Raw genomic sequence first — 18,096 nt, 5'->3', positions numbered from 1 at the left:
CGAAGCACTGGCGCAGCTGCAACCAGAACAATATTTTCCGACGCTGTAAACGCACCGCGGGAATGGGCGTGTCTCTCTCCGCCAACATGGCGGCCAAGAAGTTTGGCTAAAAACTTTGCTTTGTGAATTGATTGAGAGGTGTGCGGTTGCTCTCACCATGTTCCCCGAACACGCCACCAGTGTCGAGCCTTTGCGCAGCTGTTCATTCAGCCAGTTTTTAGGGTTTATTTTACTTTGTAGCGTAAACCTGCTGGGTTGCTGCAGTGAACAGATCAGCCCGGAGAGATGCTTCGTCGTGGGTCCAGGGCTCAACCCCGACATCGTTCTTCCAGTCCGCTACTTCATAATTCAGGCAGTCGATTCAAACGGAGAAAACCTGACTTTGTCTCCAGGTAAAGTGACCAATACGGCGACCTGGTAGCCGACGTGCCAGGGTAGCCAGATTTGCATAGCCACAGACCCATTTGATACCTGTTGGGCTAAACAGCAGTTAAAACATCACTGAATCCATTGCTGCAAATAATGTTTGTGTTAACATAGGTATTACTCTTGAATAATTCGACATAAATAAGAATAGTATGAAAAACCAATGTAAGTGTTTCTCCACACTAAAGCAGACATACATTAAAATGGAAGGGGTCAAAGGTCACATCAAGGGGAAATAAGTGTTCTTCACATGTGTTTTGTAGGTGCAGACGCATTCAAAGTGAAGATAAGTCCTCTGAACAAGCAGGAGCATGTCCGTATCCACGTGCCTCCAGCCCTGGACCGAAAAGACGGCTCCTTCCTGGCGAGATACCGGCTTTATGGGACGGTGCTGGGGGGCCTGAAGGTGGAGGTCCTTCACCAGGGTGTCGCTGTGGCCAAGTCCCCCTACACCATCCATGGTCTGTGCTGTTTCACTCACAACGTTCACAACAACAACAACAACGAGGCCCTGAGTATTTGACAGCCTGTTAAATCATGTGGATATCTTGAAATGTCCCTTTAGTTTGATAGCCTGGGCTACACAAGTTGGCTTCAGATCTACAAAGTTTCACAGAGCGCTCCATAAAAGACACGTTTTTCCAGTCTTCTGCCTGGACTTGTGGAAGAAAATGAACTACCGGTACTTTAGTCAGCAGAATGACATTTGACCTTTTGTTTTAACACCCAGGTCCAGTCTATCATGAGTATTGTGACTGTCCGGAAGAGGACCCTTTGGTCTGGGAGAGCACCATGCGTTGTCCTGCCGAGGAGCCTCAGATCCTGAAGGACTTTGAGTCTTTTCCAGCCATTGACCTGCAGCATCTCAGACAGGAAGTGCCCCGCAGGTTTGCCAACAGAGGAGGGCTCGTTCACTACGCCATCATCAACAACCACCTGTATCGACGCACTCTGGGAAAATACACAGACTTCAAGATGTTCTCTGATGAAATGCTGCTCTCTCTAACCAGGAAGGTATTCAAAATATGCTCCCAAAGGCAGGTTTTAGCACCTGTTGCATGTAATGTCCCATTTCACCTGTTTTAATCTCTGTTTTTTTTATTTATAGGTGAAGGTGCCCGACGTAGAGTTTTATATCAATGTTGGGGATTGGCCCTTAGAAACCAGGACGGTGGATGTTCTGCCGATCCTGTCATGGTGCGGTTCTACAGACACTCGGGATATTGTGCTCCCCACTTATGACGTCACACACTCCACCTTGGAGACCTTGAGAGGCGTCACCAATGACCTGCTGTCTGTCCAAGGAAACACAGGTCACTATCTGAGCTACTCAATGCAGCACACCTGCAAATCGGTACTATAGAATAATAATGAAGCATTTGCTAACATATCCTTTGAATGCTTGTAAAAGTCCAATAGTTAAGACATTTATTGAGGTAAACATGGAAGCTGAAGTCAAATGTGTTGCCTCAGTCACAGATTGGAACGAAGTACTGGTTCATTAATGTTTTACACTATTGTCCACATATAGATAAAAGCATCTAAACTGTAGCAAACAAGACGCATTTATAAGCCAATCCATGAAAGTTTAAACAATTAATGCTCCTACTTTTATACTCTTGTCGGTGCATCCAGGCTTTACTGGTTGTGTTAGTTTCTTTAGCGTTAATTGGGCAATAAAAAAAATTATAGGTAAGCTTTCATAATGTGACGGCTTGCAGATATGAAGGCGCACTGCTTAGAGCAGATAAACCTTAGCAACAGCAGCAGTGTTGGGTTAGTCGAGGCTATGTGCTTGCATGTCTGCAGCCAGTTTTCCTGTCAGATACATACATGGATTATTGTCACCTGTTAGCTTTGTCTGCAAGTGTGGGGATTGAAAAAAAGAAAACTGGTCTGTGTTTGACTTAACTAATGAGGCAGGAGATGTAGCCTCCCTCACCTGGGGCTTCTTGTCTTTTCTCAGGATGGCTAACAGGAACAGTTTGTTTAAAAAGAAAAATCCCAAAACGTTTAAACAACTACTCACATTCTCTGTAGCATCACCATAAGCCCAAAAATTGAGTAAGCAATGCTTTTTCAATTCTTTTTGATTCGCAAAGCTGTGTTGTAAAATATTTACAATTTCTATAAGTGTTGCTTGAGTAGACCAGACGTTCATCCCCGTGGGGGGTTACGGCCTCAGTATTACCCATTTAAACTTCTGTGACAGATAAGGTAGATTTAGCGCCGTGGCCGGATCCCTCTCGCTACATGAAAATAAAAAGATTGTCAGCGACTGCAGAAAAAGCTGCATAATGAAAAAAGAGGATTTAAACCCACACAGGCTGGTCAGCAGAAGCTACAGGCGCCGTCACAACAACAGTTCTGAGCTTCTATTCGCAACAGTCTGAATTTCTTGGTGTTTTCTTTTAGGGCCTCCATGGGTGAACAAAACAGCCCGCGCTTTTTTCCGTGGGCGCGACAGTCGGGAGGAGCGACTTCACCTTGTTTCACTTTCCAAGAAAAACCCGGAGCTGCTGGATGCCGGAATCACAGCCTGGTTCTTCTTCAGAGACAAAGAGAAACATGTCGGCAAAGCTGCTCTTGTTGGATTCTTTGATTTCTTTAAGGTGAGGGAAGTGAAACGTAACTCAGGATTTAACAGCTGCGCGGATCATTGAACTGTTTTTGTTTCATCCATTTCCACTTTTAGTACAAGTACCAGGTGAACATGGATGGAACTGTGGCGGCGTATCGCTTTCCATACTTGATGCTGGGTAACAGCCTGGTTCTGAAGCAGGACTCGCAGTATTATGAATTTTTCTACAGCCATCTTAAAGCGGGCACTCACTATGTTCCGGTCAAGAGGAACCTCTCGGACCTTTTGGACAAAATCAAATGGGCCCAGGAAAATGATGCCAGAGCACAAAAGATGGCTGCGGCAGGACAGATGTTGGCCAGAGAACTCCTGCAGCCCAGCAGACTGTACTGCTACTACTACAGAGTACTGCACACGTACTCGGGGCGCCAGAGGGGACGGCCGATGCGGCACGCAGACATGGAGCTGGTGCCTCACACGCTGGACGAACACACAGCCGCGTGCACGTGTACGCGCGCGGTTCACCAAGAAAGCAAAGAGAAGGATGAACTATGACAAAGCGTGACTGTAGTGTTTTTGAATTTTCGTTCAGACCGTCCCGGCTGAGTGCTGCGAATGAAATGAAGAGAGGAGGAAAATTCATGCGCGGCGTCATGGATGGAGCAGACGGGATCTTCCTCGCTGCCGTGCTCAGTCTCGCCAGGAGATTGCGCTGTAACCTGTGGCAAACGGAAACCCGGGCTTCATTACTTTGCTTTTTCTATAATTGCCATCATTTATCCCAATTCTCGTGTCGGTGTTTTCCAGGGTGTTTCCTCTCACTGCTCACGTCAGCAGAAGCGTCACATCTTTGGCGTTGTGGACTTCATTTTGAAATGCTTAAAACTCACCCGAACCAAGGGTTGTAGTAGGTCTGTAGTTTTATATATTGCTAATCACTTTTATACAGGAGTGCTTTAATTATGAGCTTGAAAATGTGCTTTTCCTCATAACTACGTTTCAACTACATATTTCTGAGTAAAAACAACCCCCCCAGGCAGCGACAATAAACACCGAAAATAAACTAAACTCAAAGAATTGTCACAAAGATGTCAAAGTCCTGTTCTGTGTAATCCTGAGACAATAAAGTCTGAAAGAGTCAAGATTAGTTTGGATCAGTATGTTCGTGCAGCAAACTCGGTATCATAGTCAGATTTGTTGAGAGCACGTGTTACATTTTATTGAAATATACTTGGCACATTAAATGAAATACACTTTCTCATGTCGAGCAATTATTTGGCTGAAAACCCATCATTCAGTAATACTTTCCAACAAAAAACCCCCGGAGATATTTTCTTGTTTTCTTTACCTGTTGTGAATGTTGCAGAGCAAGAAAGCGCGAAAGGAAAATGAGATTTAGAAACGTGAACGTCGAGCAACAACTGACGATAATTCAGCACCCTGTTTGTACCTTAAAAAAACTAATCAGTTAATTTCATATGTTTTCACCAGCTACACCCCCAACAAAACCTGTCCTAAACGACATGATTACTTACAAAAACCACCAACCACAAACTACCTGGTTTTCGAGCTCTCCCCTCAGTTTGTCACTTTTATGTGGCAGAAGATTACGTTTCGGTGCTTCACTGAACTCCGGATCTGAGTGGAATCTTCTTGTTCCTGCTGCATTCCTGGCTCTGATGGCGTTTTCCAGCTGGCAGCTGATCAACATATGGCTGTCTCATACTGCCTGCTAACGGCAGTCAACACAATCTACACTGTTAAGACAAAAAAGTCTGAACGAATAATCTTATTATTTTCCTGGCCAAATAATTGGCCAAACAAAGCGTTGCGATGGCGTTTTGGTCCTGGCTGCATGCTGGCAGGAAGGTGACACTGCATGCTCGCCATTTTAAGGGTTAACGTGAAAAGCTCGAATGTCTGAAGTTCCAATTATCCTTTGTTTTTGAGACTTGGTGTTACTGGTAACGGGAGTGACATGCTGAGTAATGGAGGCTCCAGGTGGTCAAAGATGGGCCTTTTGTGTTGATTCGATGAATTCCAGGCACCATCTAGGCGGGTGAAAGAAAGTCCAGACTGCAGCTCACTGTCAAGTTTAATAGGCCGTAAATGTACCGTGTTGTTGCCTGTGGAGTGCTGGGTTCCGTTGATTCAGCTGAATTTAATCATCAGCGTGAGTGGTTCTCCCTCCTTCTTGCTGACGACGGCTTGCATCATTCCCGAGGGTGTGTGGAGATACCTCGAGCCTTTGAAGAAGTTCTCGATAAAAGCTCTGTCGATTTTGCTGCACTTCCCGATGGCTGCGTCCAAGTTGTTGCTGAGGACACCGTAGATGTTCCCCTTGTCGTTTTTCTTCCCCATGAAGAGGAAGAGGGCGTAGCAGTCCTTCCCGATGGAGGTGCAGAAATCCACCAACTTCTCGTGAAGGTTCTTGTTGCTGGACTCCATCTGGGCAATCTGAACGGACTCGCTGTAGGCCTCTGTTGGCATCTCATTCTCTTCGACACTCTCCTTCTCGGGCAGGTGGAGAACTTGCACGGCGATCTGGATCCGTGGGTTCTTGGTGGGCTTCTGCAATACGGCCCAAACCCAGTCAGCACCGAGCAGAATGCGCTGTTCTGGTGTCATCGCAGTGCAGTTGAAGGTGTCCGTAATGTTGAGGTTGATGCTCTGAGAGATGTAGGTCATCAGGAAGACCTGGTGGAAGTAAATAGGGTTTAAAGGCTGAGTAGTTCAGGAAGCTCGGAGGCCAACTAGAGGAATCGAACTTACCTGTGTGAGCACCTCGGGGCTGGCACGGAACTTGTCCTCCGGATCCTTAAAGAGGAGGTACTCCTGAGTTCTGGACGAAGCCGCGGCTATGCAGTCATTGAACAGGGGAATGAAATCATTAGGTTTCGGGACAGGGGGTCTCCTCAGAGTGGCAAAGATGCTTGGTCGAGGGGGCGGGTTCTGTTCAAAGGAGGGAGCGCTTTGGGTGCTGCGCTTGAAAGAGGCTAAGAAGTTGGAGTTCAGGAAGGGGTTCGAGGTGGATTTGCTTGTGCTCTGGCCCATGGTGGAAGTGGCAAATCAGAGGGTGGTCTCTGGTACACTAGAAAAAGAAAATTATTTAACTCGAAAATGAGATTACTCAAAAATACCTTAATTAGATAGTGGTGTTCTCCCGGTGCAGAAGACAATAATCATGGTTATTTCTCCATATAAAACCCAAGATACTCACCAAGATCGGTCCGGGTTCAGCAGGTCCAAGTCCACTATCTGCCCAGCGTTTGTGTCTGAAATACAAGCTCAACCTTCAGTCATCTGACAGGCACAGAACTTTCAGCAGAATTAGTTTTGTTTTTTTCCGCCGGTCCTACTGGGTGTGTCGTTCTTGTGACTCGTCAAATTTTTCTTGAGTCAACAGAAGACTCATCTTACCAGGTGATCAGCTCCAGCAGAGGCTGGAGCGCCGAAGGTTAGCCCAAAGGGTTTGATGGGTAAACAGAAGCTTAACTGTCTCTTCTGAGAAGTTAACTCACGTATGACTTTACTTCAGTATAGAAAATGTTGTCTCAGAGGATAAGAGGTGCAGATGAAATGTGTTGAAGGCTGGCGATAGCTGCATTTCAAGGTGGTTTGAGGTCGTGATGTTCTGAAGCATGTTCCTGTGTGTACCTTTCTCACACAATAACACACACTACACTGGTACAGTGAACAGTTTAGTGGCATTAAACATATTTTCCAATTCATTTGGTATCTTTGTTTCCAAAAACAATATATACTTATAACTTAATAAAGGACCATCTGAATGTCAAACAGGCTCCAGGCTCCTTCAGAGTATTTGGACTTTTTAAAAGGGCAGAAATTTCTTCTTTTTTGGATGAAGAATCTTGCCTGAGTTTAGTTTCTCAAGTTGTTGCTAGGAGAAAGTCAGGGAAAACAACATGTCTAAAATCTCAAGTGCCCCACCAAATAGCTCCCAGGTGAGTCTTGTTCAAACTGTGTTTATTATAGTTCCAAAGATGATGCACTCTAGCTGCAGGTATAAACAGTTTACACAAAGTCCTTTTTTTCTTCTCACCATCAGAGAACAAAACCGTCTATCCCTCATATCTGTCAAAATGTGCAGATTTTGTCCAATTGGATCCTAAGGAAATACATGAAAGTATAAGAATAAAAAAAGAATAGTTATGATAAATAATGTATTTATTCCCACTACCTCTATTGGCCATCAGCAGAAGAGCCCCCACCATATGAGCCTGGTCCTGCTCAACATTTCTTCCTATTAAAAGGGCGGTTTTTGTGCCGCTGTTGCGTGTTTAGGGGGTCAGACTCTGGGTTTCTGTGAAGCCCCTTGAGACAATCTTGATTGCAGCAGATGTTATTTGAATAAGGAACATTTAAAGTTGATCCTTCAGGGATTTTGATGTTTGAGTACAATGAGTAACAATGAGTAAAAACAATGAGTAAAATTGTCCTTTTGGAAAAGCAAGAAAGGAAAAAGAGTATTGTTATCTGCCCAGACCATTGGGGGGTGTTAGATCCACTGGTGCTCCACCCTGTCTAATAGTTGACATAGATCGTTGCCATAGTGCACAGATGAGTTGGGCTGGTGTCAGTGTCATGTTCTTCAGACTAGGGCTCTCTAAAGGGCCTCCTCTCCTTCATTCTGGCCGAGCAGGTACTGGAAGCAAAGCACCATGGTCATTAGCATGTGAGGGGGTGTTAGCTGCTGATCTGGACCCCAAGAAATTTGCTTCACATCCAGATCTACACAAGTGTAGCATCCAAAACTTTCTCTGCAAAAGAAAACAAATGAGAATCACCTGTAACCGTGCAGTTAGTGCAAAACATCGGTCACATTTAATACCAAACGTGGCTTTAAATTAAAAAAAACCCATCGTAGTTACTTCACGCTCATGACATAACACACATCGACATGTTAAATGTTGCACCTCACAGCTCAGTATGCATCAAAGAAAATATCATCTTAGCATTCAAAGATTCTTTAGTCAAAAACAGCAAAAAGGTTGGAGAAATACTTTTCAAACACCCGATATCATTTACTGTCATGTGACATAGGGATAACTTGTGTTATGTGTTTAGTATTTAACTATTCAGCAAGGCTGCAGCAGTACAAATAAAAACCAAGACAAGAAGCTAATTAGCAGATTCTCTGAAATTATACAAGGCAGCTCCCAATTGGGCCAGAATACGAAGAGAATACGTCATAACACGATTCAGTAAGCAAATAAAGGCTGCTGCCGGTCCTTGTTACCGAGGTGACAAAAAAATTGTGCTATGAATAAAGTTAGGAATATGTGGGGATACAGCCGCAGAGCTTCCTGAATGCCTGGAACTTCTGTTCAGACCTGTGTGAAGCAATTAGTCGTCGTGTGAATCGGCCGCATGGGTCATTAGTGGCAAACTCTGTGTGCTGGATCTCACTGTGAGGTTGTTAATGCGTTCCGACAGAGCTTCTATTTGCACCACTGTACCCTCTGTGATCACCATCTGCAACACACACACACACACACACACACACACACACACACACACACACACACACACACACACACTCCCCCTAATTAATGTAGTAGCAGTTTAAAGTATTAACTTCAGTGGCTTTTCCAGGCTTTGGAATTAACACTATCATAACGGAATAGATATTATGTCATCCTTAAAGGTTGTACCAGCGAATAAAATAAAACTAATGGGATCGCTTAACGGAGATCTTTCCTCATGAGCTGGTAGCAGCTGGTTTTGTGAGAGGATAGTGAAAAACCCTAGCCACCTAAACTGTTGTGAAGCTACCCGCTCCACAAACCCCAACAAAGTGCTTCAACCATTTTGAAGACAGGATCGGGACCGGTGCACCGGTTACACTTCGAGCAGGTGAAGGGGAGGGGAAATTCTGATACAACCTCTAATTATCCTTAGAGTCAGTTAAATAGTAGTAGTACCCAAATAATCTTGACAAATAATGTCATTGTAGAAATGAGCAATTACTGATCCTATTATAGTTATTTTACAATTTATAGTTACTTCAGAATATTGGGTGTCATGTTAAAACAGCTGAGGAAATACTGTGTGCACTGCTACTTTTTACTTACCTGTACACATGCATGTGACAGCTCTCTGAAAACAAATTTATACTGCACTGTTAGCCAAAATTAGTAGTTGCTCTAGTCTCCTGTTTTCAGAAAATCAAACCTCATTTACACACTTTTTAACAGGAAACACAAATGCGGTCTCTTTATATAGTGAGCACTGTTGCCTGGTATTGCTGGACGAATGCATTTATTAATATAAAGCTTGACTTTTTTCTTCTTGGAGTCACATGGGGTGCTGGATCCAACCATGTAATCGAACAATCATGTTTCAGATTTGAGCATAATTGATCAGAAATTAAACCGATACTGTTATAGATGAGCTTCAGGATCCTGGAAGGAGTCCACCCAAGGGAGGAGTCTGGAGAGGGGAGGAGTCTGGAGAGGGGAGGGGTCTGGAGAGGGGCGGAGTCTACACGCCTGTTTCTGAGGCTGACAGTAATAAAAGAGGCCACATGCTGGCAGCGTGCTCTCTCCCAGTAGATCTGCATGCTCCTCCACATTAGTTTGGGGTCTTGGTAATCCTTTGTTAAATGACAGTGCATCCACATGGTGCTTTGCCCTTGGATATGTTAGTTAGTGTTTTAGTGTTTCTCTGAGCCTCTGGGTAAATGTGAATGATCCCAAAGAAACAACCCCTGCAGACAAAATATAACCATTGGAATAACTGATTGTAGAGGATGGAAAACACAAATCCACCTCAGTGTCAAAGCCTCCTTCCCCACTGTCACAATACCAAATCCATAATATATGTGAAGATACGTTCAGTCAAAATCAGTTTTAAAAAGAAATGTGATGAACCCCTGAAGCAGAAATATTTATGGACTTGGTGGCGCAGTGAGTGTTTTGGCCGGATGTTCCGGTACCCCTGCTTTTGAAAAGCTGGTCTTCAGACGGGTCATCATTGAAAATAAGTCGCTCTGAATTGACTCAGGGTGAATAAAGGTTTATTTTAATCAATGTTTTCTTTTTTGGGGATATGGGTCTTTATCTACTGATTTAAACGCGTGCGTCATTGTGCACTTGGTTTAAAATCAGGTTTTAATGTCGAATCAGTTTAGAAGAAAAATAGGCCAGGGCAGAAGAATGACAGCTGCAGTTGAGGGACAAAATGCTGGGATACATTATTATGAAGGTGATGACTGCATCCCCTGCATCGACCATTAGCTCAATTAAGCATAATTTGTCACCATTTCATTGTGACAAGTAGAGAAACAATACGAGAAATTGGGAAGCCTGCAAATGTCAAAACGCTGGCGCAGCACAGCTGGAGGACCCGTCACCTAGTTACGGACCCAAATTATTAGAAGATCAAGTGGATTTATTATTTCAGTTATTTTAAATGCTAATAAAGGATGTCCGTCACCGTCACTTTTGCATCACTTCACTCATATGTAATAACAAAAACAGTGAAAATTCCATCATTAGGGTGCAGTAATTAATGCATTCATATTGACATTCTTTAAGATGCACTAAAATCTCAGATTATTAAGGTTACTATGGCAACATTATGGTGACAGCCATGGCAACTAGGAGGATGCGGATGAGAAGGAGAATGAAGCAACTCGCTATAAATTTGTCCAGTTAGCGCGACTGTCGTTTGTCGGATGTATTTGAAATCCTTTTAAAATGTTGTTGAGTTGCAAAAAAAAGAAAGAAAAGACTTTACACACGGTTGATTTTATTTACTAAATTATTTGATTAATATTTTGACATTGACATATGCACAGTGAATTGAAGAATAGGATTCCCTTTACTATTAAAATATCACAGAAAAATATGAAAATTACAATAGAAAAAAAAATGCACGTGCCATTTCAATCAATTCCTCTCCTGTGATATAAATATTAAATAAACCCTCTCCGTAACATTGTGCAAATATTGCACAGCCGCGTGTCAAAGCTGGAAGATAAGATAAGTGATGCGAAGGCCGACTCACGCACAATAAATCATTAAATGGCGGCGCACAAAAATATTAAAACAAAGGCTTAATACTGCATGTCCATTTACACTGTGCAATTACAGGAAGTGATGTAACAGGAACTGTCCAGGGAGAAACGGAATTCTCTCGTGATCACTTACATCATGGCACAGGTTTGAGACTGAGGTCAGGTTACTGAGGCTTCAGACTGGAAGTTAAAGACTTCAAGTATGTCCATTCATTGTCCCGCTTGGCCGACCATGACTGGAAAACAGTTGCCATGGTCACCTGGGCATCTCTGAATCTTTTCACTCATAAGGCACAGGGTCAGGTGCTGGGGGTTAAAGAGGCAGGGAGGGAAATGGACTGAGGTATTACAGGTGACAAGCAAAGGAAGCAGAGTAGCAGCCATGTTCCTGTTACTGCTGTCATGGAGACGATGCTGCTCTGCTGTCATTGACCCCCACCTGCTCCCTGGACGGATCGGTCTCTCGGTCCAGGATGGGACTCAAGCCTCTGAAACCAGCGTACGGCCGCGCCTGAACACCGTTAGCTGTGGACACGACAGACTGAGGCGAGGACGACTCCACTGGACAGACGTAGTCTGTGGATTCTTCCGATCGTCTTCTTCGTAGGTGAGTCAGGTTGGAGAATCCCAGTTTCTTTGGCTGGGATGAGGAGAACAGAACTCGGTAAGGCGACATGAACCATGACTGAAAGAAATGTGTTTGCATTAGAAATGACATTAACCCCCCTCCCTTCAAACTGGCTCATGGTTCAATTCCCCTAGCCTGTATGACTGCTCTTGAGCAGGAAATTGCTCCTTTTTGAGGGCATGAATATTTCTCCTGATAGGTTGTTTAAATACAGCTCATAAACATGAGCAACAGGAAAACTGTCGATCAACGGGAAACACACATTCAGTTTTCACCAAACTCCATCCCAAATGAACCTTTTCAGTTGGTCTCCTCACTGCTCACGCACGTTGCTTTTGCTACGCTTTGAGGCTGCATACAGTAAATAAATAAATAATTAAACAGCAGCTTATACGTTTGTGTTTCCCAGGCTTCCCAGCTAAAGCCGCTGTGCTGTTATCAAAGAGCAACGCGCTCGGCTTGGCTCGGCTCTCTGGCCGGCCGGGCGCACAAATCTATTTTTGTGCCGCCGGTTAATTTTCCCATTCAAGGTGTTTGTCCATATAAATATTTAATGGTGAGGAAGTCGGGGTGCTGTGTTGCAGTGAGGATTATTCTTCCTTTTGTGTGAGCAGAGCCCGTGAGCAGGCTTAAACACAGGAGTCCCACATCTGCTGCGGCCTCAATCCTGCCTCTCTACAGGTGTTTCACCTTGACTTTAGCCGTGATGCTGAGTGGCGTGTAGCCCGCTGCCTGAGTGTACTCCCTCTTCTCCTGCTGAGCTTGTGCCCCCACCAGGTTGTTAAAGTTGGTGGCCAGGTGGCGCCTTAGGAGCGTTTTCTGAGGAGGAATGTTCAGCAGCATGGCCAGCGTGTCCAGGTTAAACCGAGGCTCCAGCATCTACGGGAAATGAAGACTTTTTAAGATCTTTAAAAAGAAAAAAAAAACCAATAATACAACATGCACTTACTATGAGCCCTCCGTGCACGCCGCTGCCCCTCAGGTTCGGGGCATATTCTGCCAAGTCCACTGATCTCAGCCACTCCATTACTCTGTGGTTGGACCACTGGACCACCTCGCTGGGAGTGAACTGGTTCTAAACACACATTCAGCACCAACACTTGCTTATATTATGGGAAAGGATTTGTAGATCTTAGTGGATCCTTTTTTCATCCATCCATCCATCCATCCATCCATCCATCCATCCATCCATCCATCCATCCATCCATCTTTATACGGCATCTGTTACAATTAAAAATGGTCTCCAGGTGTTTTACAGAATCCCAGGGCCTGACCCCAGACAACCAACAGTGGCAAGGAAAAACTCCCCTTAACAGGAAGAAACCTTGAGCAGGACCAGACTCATGGGAGGGGGGGGGGGGGGGTTCCTGGGTTTTGCTTTAAGGTCTTTAAATTTGGGAATTGAGGGAATTTTGCGTCAAAACTGAGTTTTTTTGCGAAAAAGAAATTAATGCAAAGCAAAGAAACAGGCAAGCTTGTTAAATTTCTTTGTTCAGAGACTCACACACACACACACACACACACACACACACAGACACACACACACACACACACCTCATTGCCAGGCCTGCGTCTGAGGCAGTTGGGATGGAACTTGTTGACATGGAGAACATGGATCGCACACTTGATGCTGAGGTGATGCAGCTGGCTGGTCACTTTCAGGTACAACAAGTCATTCTGAGATAGAAAGAAGAGGAAGTTTCAAAAAGGTTATCTCACTTGCATGCCGCCACACACCCACCGGAAGACTCACCACCGTGAGGTACTGCAGCATCTGTCCGTCCACTCTGCCCTCGTTAAACTGGTCTTTGTACTGAGGAAGTCCGATGTCATCGAGCCAACCTGTGGAACCAAACCGCCTCATCAGAAACTCTCACAAGGAGTCCTTTGATGCGACGCTTCGCTCTCAGTACATACGAGTGACCCAGATGTAATCCAGCTCTGCGGACTTCTCTGGCTGCTTGCTGACGATCGTCTTGATGGCAAGTTGAAGTTTTTTCCGATGGAGTGGATTTTTTAGCACCAGCTCCTGGAAAAGCCACAGGAAGGAACTGACGTATTTCCCAGATTAATGAATTCTTCTCTGCAGTGTATTCAAACTGACAGCACAGGTTTATTGTAAGGAAGAAAGAGTCCAGCAGGTGGACAGTGCGACGGCCGTGACAGCAGAACTAACCGGCAGGTTGAAAACCTGAGGCAGGCATTACTAAATGCCAAGCAGACGGACAGACGGCAAGAGCGAAGAGACAGGTGGAACACACTGAGAGGACGGCCGGACAGATGCATCAAAAGCATCATTTCACAAAAGTATACCCGCTCCAGATCCTGGGGAGTGGCTGACAGTAGTGTCTGACCGCTGGCGACCCAGTGGCGAGCGATGACGACGTACTGGCCAAGTCCGATTTCCTCCAGCCACTCACACACCTGCTCTCCGCTCCACTTCCCAAAAGGCATCTTCAGGTTTCTGAAAAAGTGAGACGAACGGACAAGAGCCGAACACGGTTGACGGAGAAAGTCTCGGAGACAGTCGACATTTTAACGGCTGTAGGAGGAGCGCGGGGGCGTTACCGAGTGTTTGCTGGTCGGGCCAGTCTGGGACCGGCTGTGGATCTGAAGCCTCCTCTTTTGAAATCGCCCAATTCCGGGTCGTGAACCTGAGCCGGACTGCCGGACTGACTGCGTCGAATCCTGCGTGATAAATGCAAAGCTCCAATGAGTTTGCAGAGGACACGATGGCACAGAGACTGAAGGAGGGACAGGTGTGACTCACTTCCCCCACAGTTTCTTGATGCCTCGCTGAGTTTTTCTGTTTTCCGGAGAGACGGGGGATTGCTGTCCAGAGTCCACTCCTGAGGACAGAGGAGACTGGTCGGAGAGAACACCCTCCTCTGGTTTCTCTGGACTTCCCTCTGGACAAGAACAAATCAACGCATTTACGTCAACAAAGTCAGGAAAAGAAACATGAGCTCAAATTATCAGTAACTTTGTGAAAAATAATGCTCTTTTTCTGGCCAAGAACATTAAGCTAACTTATTTTCAACAACCAAACAGCCTCACACTCTTAAATAAAGACACAATGGGATTATCTGGAAAAACAACGTACGCCTACTGTAACCGAACACAGCACAGCAGAGTTGTGTCTGTTCTGTGCAGTACCCACCGATGTCATAGAGATCCTGTTTCCCAGGAGATCCTGAGTCAGAATTTAGCAAATGGAGGGGACAGACAGCAGAAGGGAATATTAATTACACCCAAAGCAACAACTCTACAAGCCCCAGGCTCAGGTGAAAATCGAGTGTGTGAGTCTGGGCGTGTGGGGGCGGTAGAGTGAGATCCCACCCTCCCCGCAGCTGCTAGCTATACCGCTCCTTCAATCTGAAATTCCTCAAAGCTCGACCAGAGTTTAACAATTTCTCTGTACAAATGTCAGGTTCTGTCGATTGGTTTATATTTTCGCTGGTGAAGATTGGCTTGACTAGCTCTTCCTCAGCGGCTGAGTGAGTGAGTGCGTGTGTGTGTGTCGGTGGGCTGTCAGGCGACGTCGTCGTTTGTTTACCGTGGATGCTAAGCCGAGTAGTGCGCATCCTAAAGCTCCGCTCCCTCTCAGGGCCTTCTGATTACACACCTTTAATCTCTGCTTCTGTTCGGGCAAATACACGGGTGGCTCCGTCTTTATGTGCTTATTAGCAAAACGTACGTGTGTGTGTGTGAGAATGCTGATGCGAGAGAGCCAGGAATTATCTTCGACAGCTCTGAGTCATGAGGGAGTTCTCATAATCCCGCCTATAGAGCAGCCTGATCCTTGGTGACACCACTTCATCACCCCGACTCTGCTCACCTCCCAGTTTCAGTTTCCTTTCTTACCCAGGAAACGACAGAATTTGGTGCATCTGCAGACTTGAAGGGACTCGGTTAGCGAGTCCTATCCTGAATTTGTGCTTTCGGTGTGGACATTTGGGTACTGAGTGATCATACGGTTACCTAAGGCCGGAGCACTGGCACTCCTGCAACGAACTGCAGCCAGAGCACAAGCAGAGAAAATCCACAGCAACAACACACAGGAAGAAGAGGAAGATGCGGAAGAGAGGGAGAAAAGAGAGGTGGCAGTGGGAGCCAAGTTAGTTAGGTGACAATTAGAAAGACTGAAAGTGTTAATGGGTTTCTGTTGCTTTATTTCAAGGGGTTTTCCTCATGAAACTTTAGCCCCGCCCCCCACAGGAACTACAGTTCTCAACGTACATTTTGCAGGTCGCAGTTGTTAGAAATGAGCCCAGAATCTGTGTGATTTGACTGCAGAAGATTTTAAAATGTTAAGGGTTTTGCACAGGGAGGTCCCGACTCACTGAGGCTGTAGTCCTGGGATTCACTGTGGCTGGGGGAGAGCTGCACAGGAGATAAATACTCGCCGTCTCCCTCTCTGTTGCCGTTCAGATCGCTCCTTTTGCTTCGTTTTCCAGGCAGAGTCTGATACTTATTCATCTCCAGCAGCGCAGTCTATAAGACCACAAATGAATAACAACATGAATGGATATACAAACTATAATGACACGCTTTAAATATGCCTATGGATCGAAAAAGTGGAAAAAAAAAAAAAAAAAATCAACCAGAAGGTGAAATTGGTTCTTCGTGGACAAGAGCAGAGTCGCGGTCTCACTTTGACCCGTCGGGGCTCGTTGCATAACAGAATGTCTTTGAGAGGGTGACTGGCTGATGATACTGGTATCTGCCTGAGCATCGAAGTCGGTGTCGGTGAAGGAATACGAGGAGAAAGGCTAGCAGAAAGAAACAGCTGGGGGGCAGCTGTGACGGCAAACACTGCTGACAGCCACTTCAGGAGGGTCCTGCCTCACCGTGCACGTGTGCATGCGCGTGAATAGGCGTAAAGCTACGGTCGCATAGAGGAGATGTTTTGTTTTTTTTCACCCCCCCGGAGCAAAAATTCAGCTGTGAACTTTTCTCTGAACATGAGGTCAAAGGTCACCTGGAGTAGCTCCATTAGCCTGTTGGCTGCACAACGCAGGACTTCCTGGAGACTATAACTAGGAAGTCACAGATACTTAGCCTGGAGCACCCGTATGTCCTAAACATATGGAAATGAAGGATTACGTTGTTTCTGTATGGTAAAAGGGCCGCTCTGTGGCCACAATGTGATCCACCTGTACAGCAGTAATTAACTGATCAATATAAGTCGTTAGAACATCACTTCCAAAGGCGGCTTCAACTTTGGAGAAAAGCACTAACAGACATGAATAAGGGGTCTAATATATAGGCAGATATATATATATATATCGATTAAACGGGTTCATCAGATCAAACAGCACAAAAGCAGCTCAACTATGGGTTGGTTAAGTACAGTGATACACTCATTTATACTAGCTTAATAAAAATAAGCTCTAGCTTCATGCTGGGGGGGGGGGGGGTTATTGTGTGAAGTCATGCAGCAGATCAGTACCTCGGCCCCTACGTCTGATTCACTTTCACCTGGTTGGATCTCTATAATCTACATCACACAAAGTCACAAGATGAAGGAAAGAACACACACAGACCCAGACAGAGTCAGAATGAGCAGGTTAGTGCAGAAACAGGTCAAAAGAACATTGTTGTATGGACACATTTGGTGTCCACCAGTTCAGTGGAGATCTGGAAGTCAGGAGGCAACAAAGACGCCCTCACAAACCTTTTGCGAAGAGCTGCTCTGCAATTCTTCCAGGCTGCTGGACAACAGCCTGCGATGGCGCCTGAAAATAAAAACGTTAGACTTCATATATTGTGTCGTGTCGCTGCCATAAAGCTGTGGAAGTTATACAGAAACACAAGACATTCAGTTAGCATTAAAAAAGACTGTACTATAACAGATAAACCTGTGGAACCAGGTCAACATTATAATAAAACATTAAAGCAATCTTGCCAGAAAAAGGTAAAGATGGGACACCCCACCCAGAAGCATTAAAATACATGTTTGTATTATGATATATACAGTAACTTTAAATTAATAAAGCTTTTACAGTACCATGAGCCATTATAGATGCAAATATCCCCAGTGGACACAAGTGAAGCGTCCATGGTGTTCTGGATGCTAAAAGACATAAAGGAAAGTTGTACAAATAAGTATTATCTTGCGTGTGTGTGTGTGTTTATATGGTGTTCTGTAGTGCTTCTACCTTGAGTACAGTTCTCTTTGGTATGGAGATGAGGACAACATGAGTGGTGAAGAACCTCTTGATGACATCTATGCAGAGTTAAACACGTTCATTCGTCAGGTGTTTTTTTCTTTTTTCGTGAATATAGAAAAGATGAGGGTTTCACCTCTGATCTGAGGATGTCAGAAGGAGCTTTGTGTGTGTTGGTTCTCAGCCTTAAACTGCCACTCAGCTCCTCCTCACTGCTCCCTACAAACGAGAGACACAACAACCAAAAAAA

The 18,096-nt window shown here is 45.0% G+C and overlaps 3 protein-coding genes across 12 annotated transcripts in view; 1 reads left to right on the top strand and 2 right to left on the bottom strand.

The window, feature by feature from the left end:
• The first annotated feature begins 50 nt into the window (after positions 1-50).
• On the top strand, positions 51-4,154 carry poglut3 (protein O-glucosyltransferase 3). The gene is made up of 6 exons (XM_011606898.2): positions 51-392; positions 690-887; positions 1,157-1,440; positions 1,535-1,739; positions 2,842-3,038; positions 3,122-4,154. Exons 1-6 carry the CDS (start codon positions 158-160, stop codon positions 3,560-3,562), a joined length of 1,560 nt encoding a protein of 519 aa, XP_011605200.2. The 5' UTR covers positions 51-157; the 3' UTR covers positions 3,563-4,154.
• A 46-nt stretch (positions 4,155-4,200) lies between these two features.
• rep15 (RAB15 effector protein) lies at positions 4,201-6,363 on the bottom strand. Its single transcript, XM_011606899.2, has 3 exons — positions 6,228-6,363; positions 5,780-6,098; positions 4,201-5,704 (listed from the first exon to the last, which is right to left on the bottom strand). Exons 2-3 carry the CDS (start codon positions 6,059-6,061, stop codon positions 5,159-5,161), a joined length of 828 nt encoding a protein of 275 aa, XP_011605201.1. The 5' UTR covers positions 6,062-6,098; positions 6,228-6,363; the 3' UTR covers positions 4,201-5,158.
• A 4,400-nt stretch (positions 6,364-10,763) lies between these two features.
• Positions 10,764-18,096, bottom strand: part of ppfibp2b (PPFIA binding protein 2b) — a 44,595-nt gene continuing 37,262 nt past the window's right edge. For 7 of the 10 annotated variants that reach the window (XM_029841666.1, XM_029841668.1, XM_029841672.1 and 4 more), the window contains 17 exons: positions 17,983-18,065; positions 17,838-17,905; positions 17,687-17,752; positions 17,354-17,414; positions 17,129-17,176; positions 16,020-16,170; positions 15,658-15,690; positions 14,837-14,869; positions 14,447-14,585; positions 14,245-14,364; positions 13,990-14,140; positions 13,594-13,705; positions 13,430-13,518; positions 13,231-13,353; positions 12,626-12,751; positions 12,367-12,555; positions 10,764-11,688 (listed from right to left, as the gene is read on the bottom strand). In XM_029841666.1, coding sequence (XP_029697526.1) covers positions 11,449-11,688; positions 12,367-12,555; positions 12,626-12,751; positions 13,231-13,353; positions 13,430-13,518; positions 13,594-13,705; positions 13,990-14,140; positions 14,245-14,364; positions 14,447-14,585; positions 14,837-14,869; positions 15,658-15,690; positions 16,020-16,170; positions 17,129-17,176; positions 17,354-17,414; positions 17,687-17,752; positions 17,838-17,905; positions 17,983-18,065 — 1,832 coding nt within the window. In that variant the 3' untranslated portion in view covers positions 10,764-11,448. The remainder of the gene's footprint in view (positions 11,689-12,366; positions 12,556-12,625; positions 12,752-13,230; positions 13,354-13,429; positions 13,519-13,593; positions 13,706-13,989; positions 14,141-14,244; positions 14,365-14,446; positions 14,586-14,836; positions 14,870-15,657; positions 15,691-16,019; positions 16,171-17,128; positions 17,177-17,353; positions 17,415-17,686; positions 17,753-17,837; positions 17,906-17,982; positions 18,066-18,096) is intronic. The other 3 variants (XM_029841669.1, XM_029841670.1, XM_029841671.1) reach the window with 3 other exon arrangements.

This window comes from Takifugu rubripes, chromosome 9 (genome assembly GCF_901000725.2).
Source record: "Takifugu rubripes chromosome 9, fTakRub1.2, whole genome shotgun sequence".
Taxonomy (NCBI): Eukaryota; Metazoa; Chordata; class Actinopteri; order Tetraodontiformes; family Tetraodontidae; genus Takifugu; species Takifugu rubripes.
Note: the sequence above shows the minus strand (reverse complement) of the source record. Positions and strands in the feature narration are given on the sequence as shown.

What these genes read in the sequence shown, in the direction of transcription:
- poglut3 (XM_011606898.2), top strand. Translation starts at nt 158, where the DNA reads ATGTTCCCCGAACACGCCACCAGTGTCGAGCCTTTGCGCAGCTGTTCA. An exon ending in GTCTGTCCAAGGAAACACAG is followed by an intron (nt 1,740 to 2,841) that starts GTCACTATCTGA and finishes GTTTTCTTTTAG; the next exon opens with GGCCTCCATGGGTGAACAAA. An exon ending in GATTCTTTGATTTCTTTAAG is followed by an intron (nt 3,039 to 3,121) that starts GTGAGGGAAGTG and finishes TTCCACTTTTAG; the next exon opens with TACAAGTACCAGGTGAACAT.
- rep15 (XM_011606899.2), bottom strand. Translation starts at nt 6,061, where the DNA reads ATGGGCCAGAGCACAAGCAAATCCACCTCGAACCCCTTCCTGAACTCC. An exon ending in GCCCCGAGGTGCTCACACAG is followed by an intron (nt 5,705 to 5,779) that starts GTAAGTTCGATT and finishes TACTTCCACCAG; the next exon opens with GTCTTCCTGATGACCTACAT.